Source organism: Pelodiscus sinensis, chromosome 1 (genome assembly GCF_052426305.1).
Source record: "Pelodiscus sinensis isolate ZL-2025 chromosome 1, ASM5242630v1, whole genome shotgun sequence".
Taxonomy (NCBI): Eukaryota; Metazoa; Chordata; order Testudines; family Trionychidae; genus Pelodiscus; species Pelodiscus sinensis.
In genome coordinates this window covers 73702116-73728113 of record NC_143052.1, presented here as the reverse complement: position 1 = coordinate 73728113, position 25998 = coordinate 73702116, and the positions used below count along the sequence as shown (strand labels likewise).

General features: G+C 40.8%; 1 protein-coding gene across 3 annotated transcripts in view; it reads right to left on the bottom strand.

The window, feature by feature from the left end:
- Window positions 1-25998, bottom strand: part of ACSS3 (acyl-CoA synthetase short chain family member 3) — a 127005-nt gene that overhangs the window by 35251 nt on the left and 65756 nt on the right. For all 3 annotated transcript variants that reach the window (XM_006118478.5, XM_025182327.3, XM_025182328.3), the window contains one exon: window positions 25672-25775. In XM_006118478.5, coding sequence (XP_006118540.3) covers window positions 25672-25775 — 104 coding nt within the window. The remainder of the gene's footprint in view (window positions 1-25671; window positions 25776-25998) is intronic.

Sequence of the window (25998 nt, the reverse complement as noted above, 5' to 3'; positions counted from 1 at the left end):
CCCCACCCCCTCCTAGAGAGAACCACCAGCTGTTCTGAACAGTTGGCAGTTCCCTCTAGGTGCCTGTGCCGCTTGCAGGGTGGGAGGAGACTTTACACACCTCCCCCATCTGCAGTCAATCAAGGCCTGGGGCAGAGGAACGCATGAAGTCGCTGCTTCCTGCCCCCGCCCTGCAAGGGGCATGCAGCACTTAGAGTGAATCACTAGCTGAACAGCTGGCAGTTCACTCTAAGCACTGCGTGCTCCTGGCGGGGGAGGAGACTTCACATGCTCCCCCTTCCTAGGCCCTGATTGGCATGGGGGCGGGGGAGCAGCAGGGCATCCATGGGCTGGATCAACTCACTTGGCAGGCCAAATCCGACCCACAGAAGCGCTCTTGCTCACCCCTGACAGACCAACAACAGATATGGGCTTAGGCAAGAAAGGAACATAGTGAGCAGCAAACATGCAGGGAAGCAAAATACAGGCTTGAAAGCCTTGCTGTACAATCCTGTCAGGATGAAAAATGTGGGATTGGAGGAGGATAGCCATAGGGAACTAGGAACTCAGGGCTGGGAATCCTGGGCCACAGACAGTATACCACTCCTATAACATAACCATCACAAAACTCCTATTAGAGCAACCAAGGCCTCCTCCATTCCCATCTTCAGGAAACCTCGGGCCCATCCCAGAAGAGGTAGGATTCAGCATCTACAAACCTAAACAAACGATTTTGTGGGAGTTAAAGTAGCTCTGCTGACATCACCCCAGTGGAATTACTGTAGCCAAGAGAGCCACAAATATAGTGTCGCCCTGCTATGAGAATGGTGGAAGACCTCCCACACACCCATGTTGAATTCCTGGGAAACAATGTAAGACTGGTCTAGGTTGCAAGGTGAATATATTCAGTGTTAGGTCTAGGACTGGGAAACATGGAAGACTCTGGTCATGATGGTCCTGGAAAATTACTGATTTTAGGACTCGTTTTGTCTTATTTCACTTCTAGGAGGTGGCCTGAGACTGCTAAAATCATTTCACATGTTCTGTATAGCAGTTCTGTCACTAAAAACTGTTACAGTACCTATCAACCTAAGCCGCATTTGAACTTGTAACAGACAGTTGTCAGCAAAAGGCTGAATGTTCCATTATGAGTTTCAAGAAACCATCCAATACTCCATTTTATCATTGTTTCAATGCAATTTTATGGATGTGACTGTCTGTAACGCAGTGAACCAATTTATATTTCCTACTCACAACATTGCCAAGTACAGAAATATTCATAAATTCTACCATTAGTATCATTGTTGACAGCAGTTAGTGAACTCCAGCCAATTTCTCTTCATACACAAGTTGACAGAAATAGGGAATGCCTTTGACAAGAAAAATTACTACAGCTGTGAAGCAATGATTCTGTCAGAAAAATGGAATCAGCATAGAACATTACAGTAACCTAATCCACAGATATGATTAGTGTGCACTAGGAACTGACATACATTTGTCACTGCAGAGGCCTCCTGTTCAAAGGTCTTAGAGAGGGGGAAATTTATGATGTCTTCAAGGATAAATTAGAATCCACTTGGTGCTTTTTATGCACAATATACAAAACTAACAACATGAACTAAAAGTGAACCATGCTATTACACTGATTTATATTTCTGTACTTACTCACTACAAAATAAAAAAAAATAACAAGACTGAACCGTGTTCTGTCTATTCTAAATAAGGAATGTGTATTTTCAGTACAGTGAGTAATGCAATTTCAGTAGCAGCTACTGTGCAATATTGTCTTACTAGTTATCTCCGTGAATGTAAATTTTTTAGAATGTACTCTACATTGGGTCAAATGCTGGTCTCTGACGTGCACATGTGGTTTGTATGAGAGAGCAGGAGCCTAACAAATAGGGGTAGAAATTCTTAAGAACATAAGAATGACCACATTGAGTCAGACCAATGGCCCAACTAGCCCTATATCCTGTCTTTCAACAGTGGCTAGTGTCAGATGCTTCAGACAGAATGAAGACAACTGGGCAATTATCGTCCAGTACCAGCTTCTAGAAGTCAGCGATTTAAGAACACTCAGAACACATGGTTGTTTCCCTGACTTTCTTGGCTAATAGTCACTGATGAATCTAACCTCGGTGATCCTAATTCTTTTTTGAACCAATTATACTAACACCCCTTCACAACTAGTTCCATGCATTCCATCATGTAAAGAAAAAAAATTCTTTGTGTTTGTTTAAACCTGCTATTAATTTAATTGGGTGACTCCTCATTTTTGTGTTATATTAAGGGATGAACAACACATCTATGTTCCCTGTCTCCTCATCATACATGATTATAAACTCCTATCACAACCACCCTTAGTTACATCATTTCTAAGACAGAAGTCCCAGTCTTTTTAATCTGTGCTCATGTGGAATCTATTTGGGTATGTCTACACAGCAAAGTTATTTTGAAATAACAGCCGTTATTTCAAAATAACTTTAATAGCGTCTACACAAGCAAACCACTATTTCAAAATTAATTCAAAATAGCGGAGGGCTTATTTTGAAATTGGTAAACCTCATTCCACGAGGAATAACACCAATTTCGAAATTGCTATTTTGACGTAAGCGCCGTAGACGCTTATTTCGAAATAGGAGGCCTTCAGCCCTTCCCAGGGTGCCCTGCTGGCCACTCTGGCCACAACCAAGAAAACTGCTCTCCCTCCCATCCTTCCCGGAGCCCTTAAAGGGGTAGAGTCTGGCCACAGTGCCTGTGCCAGCTCCAAGCCTGCCAGCCCAACAAACAGTCTGTCCTGCCCATGACCCAGTGGGCCCAATATGAGCCAGCAAGCCAATGACAGCCTGCCCTCCACCTCTCTCCAGGAGCAGTCTGCCTGCTCCCAGGAGTCTGCAAGGGGACGGAAAAGGCGAGCGCCTTCCTGGTCCAGTGCGGAGATCATGGACCTCATTGAGGTTTTGGGGGAATCCTCCAACGTCCATGATCTCCGCACTAGACAGAGGAATGCGGCTGTCTATGGCACGATAGTTGCCAGCATGGCCAGCAAAGGCCACATCACCACCCAGGAACAGGAGCGGATTAAAATAAAAGAGCTTCGGCAGGCATATGCCAGGGCCATAGGGGGCAGCTCCCAACCAGGGGCACACAAATCAAGCTGCCCCTATTTCAACGCCCTGGACTGCATCCTGGAGGTCGGGACGGTCCGTGCCCTCCAGGTGGTTTTCAGCCCTGGGGCAGAGGGCCCTGACCAGGGCATCGAGGAGGAGGAGGAGGAGGAGAGCCAGGGGCCGCAGCAGACCAGACAGAGTGTGCTGAGCAACCAGGACTCCTGAGCTGCCCCAGCAGACCTGCTTCTGGTGTTATCTGAGGCCAGGGAGGCAACAACAGGTGAGTGCCATCACTGTCCCCTTATGCAGTGGTGGAGGGGGAGCCAGGGACTGCACGTGTGGGCCTTGCTGTCCACAGATCATGCAGCAACGTGTGAATGTGCAAGCATATGCCATGCCACACCTGGGCATGTGGTTCCAGCTGACTGCCACACAGGGCCTTACCCTGTTAGCCACACACGTGTGTGAAGAGGCATGACATTCTCCTAACTCCAGGGTGGGACACAGCAGGACGCCCTCCCACCGCAAGGCCACTCTACACAGAGGCAGGGGACATGCCCCCCCCCCCCCCCACACACACTATATACAGCACAGCACAGGGGCATGGGTGCAGTCTTGGGGCAGCTCCCACTCCTGGGGATAGCAGGACATTCCGAACATGGAGTCTGTGCAAGCACATCAGCTCTGATGGAAACAGTCATCCTCACCTTGCAGAGGGGGGCTGGGCTTCACCCACTGTGTCCCCAGGAAGAACTGACCATTTCTCTTCTTTCTCCACAGCCGCACAAGCTGCGCGTACAGGGCACACCACCCTGCCCGGGAAATGCTCCCATACCCGAGGGTTCCACAGGACCACCCGTGCAGTGGAGGGGTGCCAACAGCAACACCGGGGGGCACTGTGAGCCCTGCACCGCACCCAAAATAGCCAAATGCTATTTTGAAATGCACTGTGTGTAGACACATTATTTTGAAATATCTTATTTCAAAATAACTATTTCAAAATTAGATATTTTGAAATAATGCTGTAGTGTAAACGTACCCTTACATATTTCTCCTTATTTTTATAATCCTTTGTATTTTTTTCAAGTCTAAAATGTCTTTTTTGAGGTGGGACAGCTAGAACTGCACACATTATTCAAGGTGTGGGAGTAACATGGATTTATATAGTGATACAGTGATATATGCATTTTTATTATCTATCCCTTTCTCAATGGTTTCCCATATTGTTAGCTTTTTTGACTGCCACTACACATTGAGGAGATGTTTTCAGGGAACCATTCACACTGAATCTAAGATCCCTATCTTGAGTGATAACAGCTGATTTAGGCCCCATAAATTTGTATATGTATTTGAGATTATTTTTTTCCAATATGCATAATTTTGTATTTATTAACATTCAATTTCACCTGCCATTTTGTTACCTGGTCATCCAATTTTATGAGATCTCTTTGTCACTTCTCACAGTCAGCTTTGGACTTATCTATCTGAGTACTTCTGCAAACTTCCATCTCTTATCTTTTTGCCAATAACTGATGAATATAATGAATAGCATGTGTCCAAATACAGATCCTCGATTTACCACTTTCAGTTTTAAAAACTGATTCTCTATTTCTACGTTTTGTTTCCTACCTTTTAATCAGTTATTGATAAGAGGATTAGCTTCCCTCTTATCCCATGACTGCCTAATTTGTTAATGAGTTTTTGGTGAAGGACCTTGTCAAGAACTTCCCCAAAGTCCAAGTATACTATATCCACTGTATCATCCTTGTTCACATGTTTGCTAACATCCTCAAATAATTCTAGTACATTGGTGAGTCTCTTTACCAAAACTGTAATCTGCATCTGATAATACTATTCTTTACTATAGTTTCAACCAATTTGCCTTGTACTGAAATTAAGGTTGTTTTCCTGAAATTGCCAGGATCACCTCTGGAACCTTTAAAAAAATTAGTGTTACATTAGCTACTAGTCATCTACTACAGAAGCTGATTTAAGTGACATGTTACATATAGCCATTTGTAGTTATGTAATTTCATATTTGCATTTCTTCAGAATTCTTAGGTGAATGTGTGGTTCTGGGAACTTATCAGTTTGTTCCAAAACCTCCTCTACTGACACTTCAATCTTGGTGTCACCTAAAAGAGTGGCACAGGTGTGAGAATCTCCCTCATATTCTCTGCAGTGATGACTGATGCAAAGAATTCATGTAGGGCTTTTCTATATGACCACTTTGAACAGCATAATTTGCACTGCTCACAAGTGTAAAAAACACCCCTTAAATATCATAAGTGACATCCACAGAATCACTGGGGTTCCAGCACAATGTCAGAACAAAGACCTTCTCCTGACAATATAACTACCACCACTGCTCATAGAAGTGGTTTTACTATGTCAACAGAAGAGCTCTCTTACATTTGCTGCATGATACAGCTGTGCCACTGGTAAGGTCACTAGTGCAGATATTGCCTTAGTGTCTCCAAAACATCTTTGCCTTCCTTGAGTGCTCCTTAAACACCTTGATTACTCTGTGACCCTACTAACTGTTTGGCAGTCTTCCTTCATATGATGTACTTACAATTTTTTCTGTTTCTATTTTTTGTTGGCAGCTCTTCAAATTCTTGTTAGACATTCCTAATTATAAATTTGGACAAGTGTAAAAGAATGTTCCTTTCCTATGTAGGATTTGGCTTCCAAATTGTAAAGGATTTTTTCCTCCTACCATCTCTTTTACTCTGCTGTTTAACCATAGTGGGAGTTTGTACCTCTTGCAGGTTATTTTTTTAAATTTTCAGGTATACATTTAGTTTGAGCCTCTACTGCTATGTTTTCAAATATTTTCCATGAAGCTTGCACGTGTTTCATTCTTTTGATACAGGAGGGAAGGTTAGGGAAACAGTAAGACAGACATGCATGCATATAGGTCACCTACTAACCTGTGACTATACACTTTATTACCAAGAAAACTGCTGGTGAACAATTATATTTAGTAAAAGTTATTTTGAATTTGGTGCCTACCACTATGAGAAGTTCTTCATTCCATCCTCTGTCCTTTTTTGCACTGTTCAGCGGGTCAGCAAATGAAGTAAAATTTACTGTCAAAGATTCAATTTTCTGAAAGGCTACACTACATCCTAGCACACTGAATAAGGTTTTGCCACAAGGAAGTCAAACAAGATTGAAAGCAGCAAGAGAGAAACAAACACTGAAGAATTTGCAGGATATAACACCAAATCTATCAGAAAGCAAGTCTAGAATTAAACACAATTTACTCTTTAGACGCAATTAGATAAGGTGAAATAAGGACACACTTTCAATCCTACTACTGAATTTATTTTCTATTTATGTTTCTTTGAACTCTGATAATTATGTCAGCGGCGATGTTATGCTTAATTCCAGACTATTTATGAGATTTGGTACACACAGATCAAAGGATTTTGAAAACTGCTACTTCCCCTATTTTATCCATCCATATCCTCCTCTTCTTTATTAGAAATGCAAGTGCCAACATGATGATAGGTGCCCATAGCTTGCCAAAAATAGGATTACATCCACTACAAAACGTCAGAAAGAATAAGCAGTAGGATTCTGCTTTTTTAGCAAGATTCATCATTAATGATACATTTACAGTAATACTCAGGTTGACTGCTTCATTTGATTTTAAATTGACTTTGTCAGAGACTTCTTTCCTTAGTTTGTCTTGATCTTTTTCAAAATTTCTTTAAAAAGAAATATAATAAAGATAAGACAAAGTTTATCCAACATACACAAAATATCTAGCAGGGAGACTTAAATTTTGCTCTAGTATTCTATGGTGTAGTCCATACATTAAGTGATTTTGAATCTTGCCAGCTGAAGACTGTCTGCGTTCACCTTAATGACCATAACTGAGAATGGATCTACTTGGCAGAGAAACAGAACAGAAATGTTATCACTTTCTGGCTGGATTATTGCAACGCACTCTATTTAAGACTATGTTTGAAAGGCATCACAAAGTTTCAGCTACGTAGAATGTGGATGACTGGCTTTCAAGTGAATTAGGTTATTAGGAGCACATAATTTTAGTGCTCTGACCTGACTTCCTATTTTGAGATACACTTCAAGGAGCTGATTCTCTATAAATTAGTAAAGGAATAGGATTGCTTGGTCACCTCTGTCTAAATTACTGATGTGTACCCTTCCTCTAGGTATCTTTAAAGAACCACAGAAGCTTCAGCAAATGCGGAACATGGCCACATAGAACTTTATGAGGTTAGCTTAGTGTTCTGGAGTCACGTCAACCTAAGATCACATACTTTAACCTATCTTGAATCTACAAAGGAGAGTGAAAAATATTTAGAGAAGAACAACATTAAGCTCATGGATAAACATTTGGATCATTCTAAGTTTCTCCACACACACACACATAAAACTGAAATTGGAATCCTTCATTGGGATGGACTGTATGTGACACCTTAAAAGGCAATCCATTTATTTGCAAAGGTTGTACTCATTATCTCCATTCAGAAACACAGAAATTTAACTGATAAAACAAAGAAACGAGGCAGAGGAAAGTTGTTGAAGTGTGCAAAATGGAAAAAGAGCAAAGACACAAAATAGAAAAGAGAGAAACAACAAAGAATGGAGGGGGCAAAGATAGAAATTGAAAAATCTTACCAAAAAGAGATTCCTTGATACACATACATTCTCATCCCTTGCATAAAATCTGCATGTAATATTTTTGCTGACTATGGTCACATGTGATATTGATTGTCCACTCTTATTCAAAGCTCTTGGTAGTGTCATTATTAATTTGTATAGTGATCGCATGCAGAGATCTTAGAATAAAATCTACCCTCCCTTGTTCTAGTTGCTGTACAGTCACAAAGTAAGAGCTTAAACCTTTAAAAATACTTAAAATAAGACAGATGGGACTTTGCCTTACTCTTACAGTCCAGTATATAAACAGTATATATTTGAATACTGTATAGTACATAATACATGTACATGAGTGCACGCACGCACACACGCACAGGCCACCTCTGGGATTTCATAGAATATCCAAAATTGGAGAACATCAGAATTGTGGCTGAAATTAACTGAGCTTCTTGGTAAATACTAACTAGCTTAACTGGAATTTGTTGGCTATTACAAGGGTTGAAATGAAACTCCAGTGATCTTGTAGTGCTCCAAGTTAATCATAGTGCAGCCGAAGTTTACTGAGGGAATTTGGAAGTGTACCACTCTCCTCTATCTCAGAGTTAATAATAAGTTAATAAAGTATATCTGTTAAATAGAAGAGAGTAGAGTGATTGTTGAAATATTCAGACATAAGGAGTAAGGAGTGTTTTCTGTCTTATTCTGAAGATTTCAGATACTAGGCCTAAGTATTTAAAGATGAATACAATAATGCAATGCATACGATTATAAAATATGTTTTCATGCTTTAATTGAATCCCAGTTTTATTTTCTCTTCTTGTTGTAATACTATAACTGATACATGATAAATACTTAATGGACATAAATGGATGTTATAAAAAGTAATTACACATCTCAGTGCTAGCCATTTACTGTTTAATCATTTTGAGAAAGCGTTATATATTTTATGCAGAGTTATACTATAAAGATAGAATAGGATGATTAGATTATTACTGTGTAATTTAGGTACATTTCTCTGTAGCAGGGATTAACATTTTTTAAATTGTTTCTCTCTACCCCCCCCCCCCCTCTTCAGGAAAACCTTAATCAAGGCTGCCTTAAATTTTGCAAAAGATTATTCTTCCCATAAACTAGATTCATGGGGCTTAACTCTGGGCTTCCTGTTCTCAAATCATCAGTAACATCGTCTACTTGACACTAATGAGGACTCTGTTCTGTGAACTAGAGGGGAAAAAAAAAACAGTTGCCAAGCAACAAGAATGACATCAGCAACCTGTAACATTATCACACAAATATACAAACTGGGGCGCTGTCACAGCCGCTCTCACTCAGACAGCTGAGACTGCATTAGATTTAACTCACTGTTTTTTACACAAACGCCCCCTCCCACCCGTTCATTCTCCTTCCCTATCTAGTGCATCCTAAAAATAGCTCAGAGATGAGCTACATGAGTGAATATCATTTTAGAATTCTTTTGTTTCCAACCATCAAACCTGCATAAAGGAAATTAAAAAAGGGAAAGGGAATTATGATGCTTTATTCTTATTACTGCAGGTCTTTTAATTGCATGTGGAATGACAGTCGGAAATTACTTAGATTAAACAGCACAGAAAACTAAAATCAAATGGACACAAAAAAAGCTTAAATGTGTTAAATTAATAAAGAATGTCAGGGTAAGTGACAATTTGGATACAAGAAATCAGAATACCGAATTATAGAAGAGCCAGAGATGACCACTGTGAAGAAACTACTAAACCTATGCAATTTAGAGAGCAGAAGCTGTTTGTGCTTTAATTTACTGGAGCAGACCCCCTGTACCCATAGACAAAACTTTATCATTTCTAAAAATAAAAACAAAGGGATTAGAGGCCTTTTTCAAAACATAGCTTTCCTTCCCTCAGTCACTGAACCTACACCATCTTTGTTGCCTGGAGCACTTCCCATGATACAGAGGAAGACTGATCATCTGTCAAATGCATATCTGAAATAATCCATGTGGGATATAACATCTTTGGAGGAAAATATAGAAGCCACATCCAACAGGATGATGAGCTGGATCAGAGTGAGTAGCACTGAACAGCTGCAATGGCAAACTTAGGCAGCTGTCACAATTTTATTCCAACTAAGATGACCATTTTAAAGAATAAACACAATTAAAACATTCTTGAGTGTTCAATGAAGAATGTTGAAATGAATCAAGACATTTCTTCAGGAAAATAATCCTCAAATCTGAGTACCTGTGTGAAGCAGATACCAGCTAAGTGTCTGGATTAGAATCTTCTGAATCTGGAGAAGAGCCTCAAAAATCCCATGAAGATACAAGATCAGAGTAGGAATGTTGATGATGGTGACTCTGACTTACTATAGGTATATAGGTAGCAGAAAGTTCAGGGAGTCCTAGTGGCCAGTTTAAGCAATGCACATCACCAGTAAAAATTTGAAGGCTATGCTAGACTGTAATAATAAAGGGATAGATACAGGCAGTCCCCGGGTTACGTACAAGATAGAGACTGTAGGTTTGTTCTTAAGTTGAATTTGTATGTAAGTCAGAACTGGTACATATTGTAGGGGAAACTCTAGCCAAACATTTCTCCAGAGCTCAGTTTTATTCTCCCACACCTCACTTCCCTCAGTCCTTTATTCTCAAGCTGAGGTGTCTGCTGAGAAAAGCCGCTCCACGTCTCCCTGGTCTGCTGGGGGGAAGCAGCTAGTGCGGGGTTGCCTCACCCCGTTTGTAAGTAGGGATCTGATGTAAGTCGGATCCATGTAACCCGGGGACTGCCTGTATATCATTATATAAATCAATGGTCTGTCACCTGGCAGTTATACTAATTAGCATACAATAAAAATTGCAAGGGCCTTAGATCTCAGGGGGAAAACTGATGCCCCAGAGGGAAGCAAAAAGAACACCCCACTCTTGATACATGTGTCTGCATAAGGAACAAAGGAAAATGAACAAACATTTGTAAAAAGTTACTATGTTCCTTTCTATGAAATATCCTGATGGGCCACTATAGAGGATGGGCTACCCAGCCAGACTAATAATTAGTTACTATCATGGCAATGACTAAAGTTCTTATGAAAAACTGCTTAAAGTAAGAGGCCACGGATGTTGTATATGTCTAAAAAGTGGATGAGGTCAGGCTACTAACCCCTTCAAAAATAACTTCTTAAGTAAGAGAGCCACTTACTTATAATCCTCATATGAATGCCTGACGAGAGTCCAGCTTTTGCAAAACAAAGTTCAGTGATCCAAATGTTTCACCACCATGGAATTTTCTGCAGAATGCACCCTGTGCTTCCAGAGTTTTGCTGCAGAATCTCAGCTTCCATTTTTGTTTTTTAAGTTTCTCCTTCACTGATGCAGCGAAAACCTCACATGTATGAACACACTGCAAACTGCAACAATAGCTCTGAGATATTTGTTTTGCCTCACTCATCTCAGATTGGGCCATGTAGACTTCTCATAATTAAACAACTGCATAATTTCTGAAGATTCTATGAAATTCAGCTTTTTACTGCAATCTGAAATCCAACATTCTTTTATCTCCTTGTTCTGCGATGGGGCCTACTAGCAATTGCCTCTTGTTCTGCAAGGTTCCCCACAGAGGAGAATTAATTGGATTACAATGCATAATCCCTGCACTATTGCATGGATTGTAAAGAGAAAACTGGAATCCAACACCATTAACCCTGACATAGGGAAGGAGAAGCAGGATCTGAGCCAGGGCACATGGAGCTCAAGCCTATGGAGTATGTATGGTGTATGGAATATGTATGGAGAATAGGCCTGTCAAGCAATTTTAAAAATATCAATATTAGTCACATGATTAAAAATTAATGATTAATTGTTTTACTCACTAATAATATAATACTATTTAACTATTTTTCATGATTTCTACATTTTCAAATATATTGATTTCAATTATAATTTTATATTTATTTTATTACAAGAATTTGCACTGTAAAAAAACAAAATAATATTTTTCAATTCAACTTTATCCTCAAAGTTGAACTTACAAATGCAGAATTATGTACAAAAATAACTGCATTCAAAAACAAAACAATGTAAAACATTTGGTCCTACTTACTGTTTAGCCAATTACTCAAACAAATTTATTTTGAAAGGGGATAGTGCTGCCTGCTTCTTGTTTATGAGAATAAACGTTCGGACAGTATCATTGTAGTTGACATCTCGGGATATTTATGTGCTAGATGCACTAAAGATTCATGTGTTCTTCCATGCTTCACACTGCTATTCAAGAGGATGTGTGTCCATGCTGATGACAGGTTATGCTCAATTAAAACCCAAAGCAGTGAAGACTGATGCATACTCATTTTCATCATCTGAGTCAGATGCTACTGCATCAGAGTATTTCTCTTTTAAGAGTTCTGAAAACATCCTCCACACTTCATCCCTCTCAGATTTTGGAAGGCACTTCAGATTCTTAAACTGTGCTGTAGCTATCTCTCAAAATCTCACAATGGTACCTTCTTCATGTTTTGTCCAATCTGCAGTTAAAAGTGTCCTTAAAATGAATAACATGTGCTGGATCATGATCCAAGTTTGCTATAACATGAAATATATGGAACAATGTGGGTAAAACAGAGCAATAGACACTCAATTCTCTCTCAAGTAGTTCAGCCATACATACATTTTTAAATGAGTATCAACATGGAAGCATGTCCTCTAGAATGGTGGCTGATGCATAAAGGGGCATACAAATTGATAGCATATCTGGCATGTAAATATCTTACAATGCCAGGCACAAAAGTGCTATGTAAACACCTATTATCATTTTCTGGCAGCAATATCTTCCACAAATGTAAACAAATTGGTTTGTCTTAGCAACTGGATGAAAAAGAAGTAGGACTGAGTGGGCTTGTAGGCTCAAATGAATTATACTGTTTTGGTTTTGAGTGCATCTATGTAACAAGAAAATTAACATTTGTAAATTGTGTTTTCACAAAAAAAGAAATTGCACTACTGCACTTATATGACATGAACTGAAAATACAATTTATTTTATCATTTTACAGTGCAAATATTTGTAATAAAAACAACAATAAAGTGATTACTGTATATGTTGTATTCTTTACTGTAACTGAAATAAATATATTTGAAAATGTAGAAAAACATAAAAAATATTTAATAAAATCCAACTAGTATACTATTTCTTAACAATACAATTAAAACTGTGATTAATTCTGATTAAATTTTTAATTGGGATTATTTTTTAGTTAATTGCATGAATTAACTGTGATTAAGCAACAGACTTAACACAGAACTCATCCACTAAAATTATCCACTAAAATTATCATGATCAAAATCAGTCAGTAATAATATTTGTACCAAGGAGTATTGTTAACTATGAATAATAGCTCTGAGCTTGCTAAGATCTTGGGGACAGTCTCTTTGATAAATACAATAATACAAGGGGCACAATTCTTACTTTATTGTTTTTTTTATTATAAATATATCTCTTTTATCCAGGGCTTAAGAATGGGGTCCTAGTCAATGACTAGGGCTCCTATGTACTACTGCAATACAAATGATACATAACGGAAGTAATTAAAATAATAATTCTCTACATTTGAAAGGGAATGGGGATAAGAATGAAGGATGTAAAGAAAATTTTGCCATGGAATTTTTGGGCTTGCTAACAGTGAATTTGGCCCTGTGCTACAGAGTACCCAAGGCCATGATTATTCTATAGAAACTACAACCATCTTTTGAGTAGCCAAACATCATATCTATGTTGATACCTAATGTTCAAACTGGTTTCACATACTCCATTTATGGTATCTTATTTCCACAGTTAAAGTTTGTGTTAAAAAGTTGCAGAACCTCCCAGAGCAGACATTACATTTGTAACTGGAGAGATTTCTTTAAACAGACTGTATCTACAAGACAAATGAGCCTTACTTCTTACACTTAATAGAATGAGAAGGACATTTTATTTAACTTTTTTTTTTTGAAGACAGAAAAAAATATTGGAATATTACATTTCTTTTTTCTACAGATGCCGAATAGCTAACAGGTGCAGAGGGATATCTCTAATGCAAACTTTCATAACCATCAGCTCTTCAAATATAGCAATAAGGGGGTGGTGAGGTTGATAACTATATTCCTCTATTACACTGTTTCTCATGGTAGGCCACCGGCCTGCTTTGGAAAAGCCACTTGCAGGCCCGTGTCACTTTGTTTACCTAAAGGGGCTATAACCAAAGAGCCTAATGGCTCCCATTGCCTCTGTTTTGCCATTTCCAGCCAAGGGGAGCCGCAGGAAGAGGTGGCCCAGGACCCCCCACTTCCCATGGTCCCTCTTGGCTGGAAATGGCAAAAAAGTGCCAAGGGGAGCCTCCAGGCTCCATAGCTATGGACCCTTAGGTAAATAAAGCAGTGTGGGCCTGCTAGCAGCTTTTCTAAAGCAGGTCTGTAGCCCACGTTGAAAAACGCTGCTCTACTAAAATCCAATGGGAGTAATCTATTCTCAGTACTGTCTCATGTATCCATGCTAAGGAAAATGGGAGCCTCCTTGGAAATATGGATATACTAAGTATAATCCTTAAATGTTAAAAGATTTAGCATACAGTACAGGCAGTCCCCGGGTTACGTACAAGATAGGGACTGTAGGTTTGTTCTTAAGTTGAATCTGTATGTAAGTCGGAACTGGTGTCCAGATTCAGCCGCTGCTGAAACTGATCAGTTTCAACAGTGGCTGAATCTGGACGCCAGTTCTGACTTACATACAGATTCAACTTAAGAACCCCAGGCATCCCCAAGTCAGCTGCTGCTGAAACTGATCAGCGGCTGATTCCAGGAAGCCCGGGGCAGGGGCTTCCTGTGGTCAGCCACTGGTCATTTTCAGCAGCTGCTGACTAGGGGACACCTGGGGCAGAGCAGCTGGGGTGCTGCTGGGTTGGTCCAGTGGCACCCAGAGCGGCGCTACGGGACCAACCGGCAGCGCCCCAGCTGCTGTACCACAGGCGTCAGGAGCAAAGCCGCGGAGCACGGGGGCAGCGGGACAGCCCAGACGCGCCGTGGCTATCCTGCTGCCCCCGGGCTCCGCGGCTTTGCTCTGCTCTGCTCCCCGTCCCCCAGGTCTGCAGACCAGGGGGAGGGGGAGCAGAGTAGAGCAGAGCGGCGGAACGCGCGGCCAGCTGACAGCCCAGACGTGTCTGGGCTGTCAGCTGGCCGCGTGCTCCGCTCTGCTTCCCCCCCCCCCCCCATGGTTTGCAGACCAGGGGGAGGGGGAGCAGAGCAGAGCAGAGCGGCAGAACGCGCGGCCAGCTGACAGCCCAGAAGCATCTGGGCTGTCAGCTGGCCGCGTGCTCCGCCCTGCTCCTCCCCCCCCCCCACTGCAGATCAGGGGGAGGGGGAGCAGAGTGGAGCACAGCAGAGCGGCGGAACGCGCGGCCAGCTGACAGCCCAGAAGCATCTGGGCTGTCAGCTGGCCGCGTGCTCCGCTCTGCTCCCCCTCCCCCTGGTCTGCAGACCAGGGGGAGGGGGAGCAGAGCAGAGCGGAGCGGAGCAGAGCAGAGCGGCAGAACGCGCGGCCAGCTGACAGCTGGCTGCGCGTTCCGCCGCTCTGCTCTGCTCCGCTCTGCTCCCCCTGGTCTGCAGGGGGGGTGGGGGGGAGCAGAGCGGAGCACGTGGCCAGCTGACAGCCCAGACGCTTCTGGGCTGTCAGCTGGCCCCGCGTTCCGCCGCTGCTTTGCTTCCTCTCCCTGGTCTGCTCGAGACCAGGGAGAGGAAGTGCCCCGTTCGTAACTGCGGATCCGACGTAAGTCGGATCCGCGTAACTCGGGGACTGCCTGTACTTACAAAATATATTTTTGGTAAAGTATCTTACACGATATTTATTTGGAATGCTTAACTAGAAAAACCTGGTAGAGGCATATTGTTCTCCAGAGATGGGCAAACTGACTGGAAAGCCATACACAGCTCTTTTATCATTAAAATCCGTCTTGCATGTCTGCTTACAATATGGGAGGGGAGGAGGGTTGGGACCTCTGCCTTGCAGTGAAGTGATGGGGTAGGAGCTTCTGTGCAGCAGGGAGAATGATCTTGGGGTTCCAGCAATGCAGGGTGCACTTGTCAGGACTTGGGGCTTTTAGCAGGAGTAGGGCCGAAGCTCTGAGTCCTGGCTCCTGGCAGCTCATGAACTTCTGAACACTGTCATATGTGAGAACCAGTAAGTTTGGCCACTCTTTTAATAGCCCTTAAAACTCCAATATATACACAAAGCTGGGTCCCAAATGTATTTTTCAACTACCCATCACTCGTTCACACACAGACATATGCAAGCATGACAGGAAACTTCTTCTCTGAGCACAGGAACTTCAGAGTTCTAACCCCTGAATCTGTAATTACTTGCTTTGTGGCTCCAGGCTAGTCATCTCTTTTCTTCAATTTCCATACCTGTGAAACTGGGATAACACTTTACCTACCTCACAGGGGTGTTTTAAGAATTAATTAGCTCATGTTTGAACAACCACTTTGAAGATGAAAAGTGCTATTTAAATGCAAAGTATTATTTTTCTATAAATATGCAAAAACCAAGCACCTGCACTAATATATGCATAAACCAAAGTTATCCTTTCCCTGTAAAAAGATGAACACAGTGTTCAAATACACTACTTCCATCCATACGTAGGTCCCTCAAACCTCCCCTACTCCAAAAACATACAATCATCTCCTTTAAGATATGCAAATTATATATTAATGTTTCTGTTTATAAAACAAACATATTTTTTCATAAGACTTTCTATAAAAGCAATTAAAAAGACAAAAGAAGTATTATTAATTAAATGACTCTTTCCCTAGATATCATCTTTTCTGACTACATTCTTATAGATCATCAAGATGATCTATGACAAAGAAAGCAAGAAGAAAAGAGGTCTAAAATACCAATGAAAGTGGGCTGGATCTGACCAATAGTACTGTAACAATTGTTGATCCTTTATGCAGTGGTTGTGCATGAGGCAAATAAGACTAATTTTTTCCACCAAGCATTGACTTATCAGTACAGTTGTGTCACATAAAGGACAGTGTTGGTTTTTCCAAATGATGCAAGTACCTCCCATTGCAAGGAAATTGCATGTTACTTTGAAGAGAAAATTGACGGATCTGAAATATACACTTCAGTAGATACAAAGCAATTAAGCCTTTTCTTGCTAAGTTTAGGCCAATGATGCTCCCTGAGATACTAGAAACCTTAGGTCTATTTTGTGCTCCAATCTGTGCTTTGCAGCTAGGCGCTTCTTTACTGGACAAGACAAGCAAGGAACAGCAGCAACTCTGGCCAGTGCCCTATGTAGGGCAGGTACCTAATTTCAGTCAAGAAAGTTGTTGTGAAGCCATCACTCAAATGCTGATGATATAGACAGATTTTTCCTAACATCACAAATTTTCCGTTTTTATTAAGATGATTGTGGCAAAACAACTCTCAGATCATTTTGACGTACAAAATCTTCCTAACTTCTGTCAACGTGGGGACAGGCTGTAGACTATTCTGGGTACCTTGCTAGATGGTCTCCTGCCAAGTAGATAAAAATCAGGTATCCATACTGATACTATCCGAGCACTAGTTCTCGTAAATATCCTTGGCCATGAGGCAACTGTTCACTTGCCCCATTTCCTTCCATTAGGGTTCACAGACTTTATTCCTACCTCCTAAAAAGGTTCCAGGTAGTCATCACAGGCAAAGAAAGGTCCTTCAGGGTTTCATCTTTTTTCTTTCTATACCATCCTACATGCATACAGAGCTTCTCTTTCTCTGAGATGTGGCTGCATTAGCGTGGATTGAATTCCCTTGGATTTCAAAGAGAGTGAGCTGATGGCAGGGCTTTCCCATGAGGGCCCCATGTCTTTGGTTCAGATGGGTAATCAAGTTAGTCTGTAACTGAAAAAACTTAAAAAACCACGAATAGACTAGCAGCACCTTAAAGATTAACAAAACATGTAGATGGTATCATGAACTTTCGTGGGTACAACCCACTTCTTCAGATGATTGGAGTATTAGAAGACCAGATCCAAGAGTAAATAAGGGAAGGCGAGGTGAGGAGAAGGAGGGGAAGAAAAGAAAAAAAGGGGGGAAAAAAGAGAAAAAAATAGTGAATTGGATTATTCAAGTTACAAGAAGCTGATAAAAACAATTTGCATCTCTCTGAGCACCATTGGTTGGTTGGTTGGTTGGTTAAGTCATTAGGTTGTGGAAGGTCGCATGTGAGCCAGCCTGTAAATGAAGTTAAGTTCCAATCCTTCCCTGTGTATTTGGCTTGTGGAATTGGCCTGAAACAACACATTGATTTTGAGATCCATTAATGAGTGCCCGGGAACATACTTACCTTCAAGTCTAAAATAGCCCATATCTGTTGGACTTCAGAGTGCTTTGCACACCCAGATATTTTCTCGAGTATTTGGGAATGGAGATTTGCACATTAAGGCTTACAGTAAGGAAGTAGAGGTTTGTTTTTGTGTGTTTGTAAGTAATCCCATTCTTGGCTTTTAGGAGGCTGCTGCATTATTTTTGTCTTTGTGTGTTAATTTTGCTTTTCAATATATGGGCAGAGGAACCTAGAGCATATTACAATGTTTTAATAAATCTACCTATATATGTCTTGCTTGTGTTTATTCTCCTTTTCTCTTCTTTCATTGAACTTTTTTTCCCTGTTTCTGCTTGTTATATTTCGTCAGCTTTTCAGCATCCGTCATCCTTCAGACTCATTTTCTGTCCTTTATGACAGTTGAACTGCTTCTCAACTCCATGTTACTAATCTCTAACCCCATCACTCCGTCCATGTTCCCTTTCTCCACAAAGGATATTCCCACTATACAAGAATCACCAACCTCATTATTGCCTCTCATTCCTTCACTGTATTAATCTGAGCAGAGTGAAGAAAAAAGGAAAAGAATGACTACAACTCAGCTGCACAGCTGATGCAGAGAACATTCAGGCCAGAATCACAATGCTACCACCCCTCACAGAGTATCTCATAAGTAGCTGGTCTCCTCTTGCAGTTTCCTGACTCAGAACAATACACTGGAAATGTTAGATTCTCAAGTAAGTGGGAAACATATTGCCAGATTATTAAAAGCCAGAAACCTTCACACATCTACAAGGACATCCTTAGTTTTGAACCTTGCACACAACAAGCAATAATTGAGCTCAATGGTTATTCAAATACAATAGGAGTTACCTGCACTAAGATAAAAAGTTACCATTTTTACTGTTTTTTATTTGGAATTGGCTTGTTTGCCATGGATTAATTTTCTTACAAAATAGATCATTTTTTCTAACACTTGATGACCATGCACTTAGTTAATGAATAGTCTAACAATCAAAACATAACACAGAGATTTGGGAATGAAATATCTCACATACAGTATTGCTGAAACCAAGCATCAAAATAGAATGCACAGATAGGAGAAAGCAGTAAGTTGCACAATGGCTGACTGCTTTCTATTCATAAACTATAGACATAAAAGTAAACAAAGAAAAAAAAGAACAGAGTAATGTAAATGTCAGTTGTAGCCTCAGTTGGCTTGAAAAGAAATATGCTAGAATAAATACTGGCCTTAAACAATACCTAAAGTGTGGCAGGCTACAAAGTTATCTGCTATTTTATGTGGGAAATATTTCCTTCAATAACAAATTTTAAATTGGAGGAAAGCTATCCCATCCCATTTTCTAACTTACTCTTACATACATTTTTCCTACTTCCTCAACACTTATAACAGTACAAATAACTTGCTATGTTACATAACTGAACCCTTAATACAACTCCTGCTGCTAATGCTGAGTTTTTCAATAACTGACCCCTTTAATAACGCTTTTTTTATTCTCTCCTGCATCTTTCGGGAAAGTAAATCTGTGACTTCATCCTAAAATAATCCAACTAAACATTTTAAAGACAATGATTTCTCTTGAGCAAGAGGGGTCTGTTTATTTGTTCCAGTGCCTGAAACTTTAGTATTACCTTGATTTTGAGCTCCCTCTTCTTTTCATGGCAATTTGGGGAACATGTCTGTAGAACTTATGAAGAATTATGCTTGATGTTACAAAGATGTTATGAATTATGTATCATGGAATATCTCTGTAAATGTGGAATCCACTACAAGCAGCATACCCTTTAAAGGACTAATAGTCCACCCTATCAAACCAGGAATGATAGAGAGTTGTTAACCTTAACAACTGCACTATGACCAAACAACTGATATGCTGTCTTAAATTTAGGTTCCCTATAAATTTTTACTTGGAAGTACCCTCCCTCTGTTCCTTTGTTGGAAGTATCCTGTCCTCCATCATTGCTGATGGACCCATCTCTGAAGTATGGAAAGACCTTTCTTGGCAACTTCAGCGAGCCTGGATAAAATCTCCTCCAGCTGGAAAGTCTCCAAATTGTTCAACAGTCAGCAGCTGAGGAAGGACATGCTCCAGCATGGTTCCCAACAATCCAATGAGACCTCACAGCATCTTTACAGTAACAAAACACTGTCTCACTTCCACCCACATTTTACCTACTACATAAGTCATACCTAAAATAATACAAATGCATCCCACAAACAGGGCAGAGGAAAAGAGTTAACTAAGCAGGGGAATTAAAAAAGGATCCTTAAGAGGAACAAAAGGGAAGGCTTTTGGAGGGATAGGAAGGTTGGGACAGAAGAGAGGAAGAGACTGGAATGTTTTTGTAGCAGAGGACCATCAAAGCCAGAAAAAGGTGGAACTACAAGCATAGAGGAAGGATCCTGGGCACACAGCTGAACTATGCCCAAGTGCAAAGAACACTCCAGAATGGAGAGGAACCTGACATGTATTTATTTCTCATGCCACTAAGTGAAAATTAATAGTTTTTTTAAATCCTGTGCAAAGTCTGTGTGGCTGCTGACTTTCACTACTGTATATCCTTGAGGAAGCAAACTGTGGACATTTGGTGGGTTGCTGAAGTTAAGTCTAAACTGGCACTTTACTGCACTGTAAGTTTCTGGCTCAGGGGTGTAAAAAACCACCCTGACTGAAAGCAGCAGGTTACAGTGCTATAAAAGTCCAGTGCGAACCAGGCTGCAGAGCTGGGAGATACTCCTCTTGGTGAGGTGATTTACGCAGAGTGCTGGGTGAGCTCTCTCCCAGCTGTCATGCTATGGCCACACTTTGGCTATGTCTACACTGCAGGATTTTTGTGCAAGAACAGCCGTTCTTGTGCAAAAACTTGCAGAGTGTCTACACTGCATGCACGTTCTTGTGCAAGTAAATTTACAGTAAAGCATCAGAAAAGAGGGCTTCTTGCACAACAGTTATCCCTCTCCCCATGAAGAATAAATCCTCCCATGCAAGAAGGCAGCGTGAATAGGAACAGGGGTTTCTTGCACAAGAAACCCCTATGGCTAAAATGGCCATCAGATCTTTCTTGTGCAAGGGAACATACACACTGCTATGGACGCTCTTGCACAAAAGCACATCTCTTGCGCAAAAGCACATGGCAGTGTGGACGTGCTGTTGCGCAAGAACTCTTTGCACAACACAGTTCTTGTGCAAGAAGCCTGTAGCGTAGACGTAGTCTCTCAATTTTAAGCACTGCCATGGCTGCACTTTAAACTTCTAAGTGTAGACAAAGCCTGAGAAATGTCCAGGAACTGCTAGAGAGGTGTGGGGGAAGTCAGCACTAATTTCAGGACCTAGTTCATAAGGTTGTGGAGTTCACACTGTCAACAGGGATGTCAAAAGCAGATCTGCAGCTGGACAACATGACCAGAAGCCCAAAATCAGGAACAGTGATCCACTTCAGCAAGCTAAGTATCTGGATCCTCTGAAAGTGATTGAGTCATTGTCCAGTTAGGCACCTCAACTTGAAGCTTCATATCTACCAATTTGCCTATCTCTGTCATAGAATCATAGAGCTGGAAGAGACCTCAGGAGGTCATCAAGTCCAACCCCCTGTCCAACGCAGGACCAATCCCAACTAATCCCCACTGTTTGTATGTGCTAATACTTTGGCTTTATTTAGGCTAAAATCTTAAGGCATTCACTTCCTCGTGCCCTTGAATAATAAAAGTCTTTTCTTGTCCTTCCAATTCTGAGTTCCACAGACTGGATACCTCTCCTCACCCTGTCACACAAGGCAGTGAGTAACAGTGCATCTGGATCTGCCACGAGTATGGCAATATATGGAGGTGGATATTTTACACTAGGGACCTGTCTCAGTAGGAGAGCCTGCTTAACTACCTCAGGCAAGAATGAGGTGGCCCTTTCTAAAAGTCACCAGAAAGGTTCCACTTCAGGGCAATTAAGAGACAATATCAGAGGTAGTAGCCTTTACTACCAGACCCAGGCAGACAGAAACACATGTTCACAGAGAACACAATATTCGCCTTCTGACAAAGTAAGTTGGTTTTGTTCTGTTCTGTTCGAATTTGGCTTGTAGCAGAGTGTACAATTAGATTAAACAAGACATGCAGGGAGGCTGTTTGGTGTTTTTAAATCAATTTTTCTCTAATGCTTTGTTCCAATTGCTAAATACAATTACTTTGTTTTAAGAAGGGTTGTGAATCACCATTGCTGGTTTCCAGAGGGAGGAAACGCAGGTGCCCAAAACTCAGTTGTACCTGTAAGGTGATAAAGTGGTTGGTACACATGAGGTAGTATAGCTGGGTACTAGTCTAAGGGGGAAGAAATGCCAGATTCATCCCAAGACAAGTAATATCAAAAAACCAAACACCAACAAGGGGCACAGAGAGATAACAGAGAAAGCACAAGTACAGCTAGTCCAATGCTGTGACAGTCTACTTATTCAATTTAGAATTGCCCTGGTTAACATGGCTTTCCAAATATCTCTATGAAGCCATCTTCTAGCACAGTCCCTTTTTATCCTAGCACATAAATGTCACTGCTCTTGGTTTCCTCTCTGTCCTTCAATCTCAACTCGCCGTAATTGTTAGAGAAATTTTGTTTCTGCAGCCCATGCCATCTGGAATAGCTTTGCTGTTTCTCTCTGGACTTCTCCATTGTCAATCTATTTTTAAATCACATTAGAAATGTCTCTTTTCTCCCTAGTTTATAGATCAAATAACAACTAATAGAGAAAATAAGAAATTGTCTTAAATGGTGTTAACTTATAAACTGTTTTACAGATATCTATGAAAACTGCTAATAAAAAGGACTGTGTTGTATATTGCTTTGTCACTGGCAATACATTCAAATCTGCTCTTTTAAACATATACTATAGCTTGGAGAATATCCTAAACTCCCAAAAACCTAAGAATCTTGCAATATGAAGACCCTAAAAAGCTGAACTAGTCTCAACATGCTAGAATGTCAGTAATTCACAACTATTAAATTGTATACAGGTTAGACCTCTCTGGTCTGGCACCCTGGGGACCTGACTGGTCCCAAATGAGGGAATTTGCTGGACATGGGGAGGTCCCCTACTACTGGACCCCCAGCCTGCCTCCCTTCCCTGATGCTGGCCCTAGCTGCCCGCCATCCCCTCCCCCCACAGCCCCACGCTGGTCTTCCATGCTGCTGTGTCCCCAGCAACCCGATTACCATGCCCCTAGACCCTGACTCCACTAGCAGGGCTGCCACATTCTCAGCCCCAGCCCTGCTATGGCTGCTGCTTCTCCAGCCCCACTTCCACTACTGGGGCTGCCACATCCCCAGCCCCACTACTAGGGCTGACGCAACCCCAGCTATGCTGCCGAGCTCCGAGCCACCAGTCCTTTTGCCACTGGGGCTCCCAGCCAGGAATCCCTAGTTCAGGAACACCTGTGGTCCTGCCAGACCATGGATTCTGCTGGACAAGGGAGTCCTGGGTTTTGGAGGTTCAACCTGTACCTTGGTAACACATTTATAAAATGTACTTTGATTCATATGACCAAAAGAACTGCCTAACACCTGCTTACATTACAAGTCATCCTGCATTATCTAGCATTAGCTGTCTTGCTCCAAAGCTCAAAAGTTTCCAAACATAATCAAATGGCTCTCTATAGGGTATACTTTAAGACTAAATGTAATGTACTGAAGACTTATTAGGTTTTTACAACAATGGAAATCCTCTTAATAAAATGTTCTTCAGAGTGACAACTGACAGTTACAGGTTCATCATAAAATTTCTCTACATTAAAAAAAATAATATGACGCTCAGTCTCCTACCAGGAATGATATATGTTTGTTCTCAGACTTCAGGGAGCCTTTTCTTTAAGCCTGGGTACACTAGCTGCATACAATGGCACAAGCTATATTCAAACCTTTTAGAAGTGAAAATGGATTATTTTATTTATTAATCTATTCTTCAGTATAACTGAATTTGCACAGGAGGAAAAAATAGGTCCAATCTCCATGCTGTAACACTTTTATTTTTATCAACTAATAGGCACAAGGATTAAGTAAAAAACAATATCACTATCTTTTGAATATTTCTCACAAAAGCTCTGAAATGTTTGTACAAATAAGCTACACTTTAAGCCCCCTAGACTGACTTTATTGTAAATGGTAAATCAGATCAGAACTAAGGAAGCTTCTCTGTTCCAGCCAATTATAAAAACACATTTTTCTGCCTACCTCATACTTATTCCATATGCCACCCATCATGGAGCGGGCAGGAAGCTTTCTGCCTCATACAAAGATCTGTGAAACAAGCAGTGATGCACAGAAACGGAAAGGAATATTTTTGGAACAACGAGCTCCAAAAAACAAGCATAAGGCTTTTCTAATTTGCTTCTTTCATGTAACAAATAAAGACCATGAGAGAGAGAGAGACACACACAGACTGAGGCTATGTCTAGGCTACATCCCTCTTTTGAAAGTGACGTAAATTAGACAGATCGAAATTGCAAATGAAGCCAGGATTTGAATTTCCCACCCTTCGTTTGCATAATGGCGGCTGCACGATCTTTTGAAAACAGGCATTTCGAAAGTGAAACCACCATCTAGATCAAAAAAAGAGGTTTTCAGGATCTTTTGAAAAAGGGTTTTTCTTTCAAAAGAACTGTGTCTAGACAGCAGTTTCACTTTTGAAATACCCATTTTCTAAATAACCTGTGGCCACCATTATGAAAATGAAGCACGGGAAATTCAAATCCCGGCTTCATTTGCAATTTCAATCGGTCTAATTTACATCCCTCTTTCTAAAGAGGAATGTAGTCTAGACATGCCCTGACAGACACATAATTCAAAACCAACAAAAGGTCTGGTAGCACTTTATAGACTAACAAAACATGTAGATGGTATGATGAGCTTACATGGGCACACTAACTCTGTACAGACTAACTTGGCTACCCCCCTGAAACCTCATTCAAAGTTATGGTAAAGAGCTATTCAGTGGAGCCTAACTACCAAAAGCAACCTGAATTTTTGACACACACACACAAAGTTACACATACACTGGTACATTTGCTTCTCTCATAGCGATCAAAGGACTTGATCCAGTACCCACTGAAGTCAATAGTAGTCATTTAATGGGTTTTGGACTAGGTCCAAAAGTAACATGATCAAAAAATGAGAGGCCTACTATGTGCCATATTTTTCCCATATATAAAATAGACTGAAGAGTGGATAAAATAAATCTGAAAACTTATCTAATGGATCAAGTTTTGTGGGAGGGAATATACACATGTATACAGAGTCCATAATAGAGTTACAGATGGAAAATATAGGAATTATAAAAATGATGCTAAATCTTTTAAATGCAGGTACTAGAAAACACTGCATTGTGTTTTCCACATTACTTTTAAAACACTGTTTGCTAAACATGTGTTGTTTTCCGTCTCAAGAAAATATAAGTGGATATTTATGTTCCATCAGGTCTTATTTCTTTAAATAGACAGTAATGTGGATAAAAGGATTCACCTGTAGTGATTGCTTTGCAGAATCAGGAATCACATCTGTAAAGCTTTACAAGGAGAAGGGAGGAGAGAATTTCAAATAATATTGCAAAATGCTCACCAGTTTGCCACCAGTGATCCAACACTGGGACCTTGAAGACTTTTTTTGACCATTCCAATGTCTTCACATCACACCGTTCACCCGCTAAAAATAATGTTCGGAACCTAAACAAAATGGAACAAATTTTAAATGTTAACGCTTATCAAGGAAAGTGAAAACACAAAAGGAAAATATTTCTCTATGATCTTTAGAAACACATGCTCTGCAATATCTACAAAGATGCTGAAGAGGGGAAAGTGCTTCTGTTCCAACCTACTGAATGGAAATTGCATTCCTATGGATATTACTGCATGCTTATTAAAGTAACTTAAAATGAGCCTCTTTTTA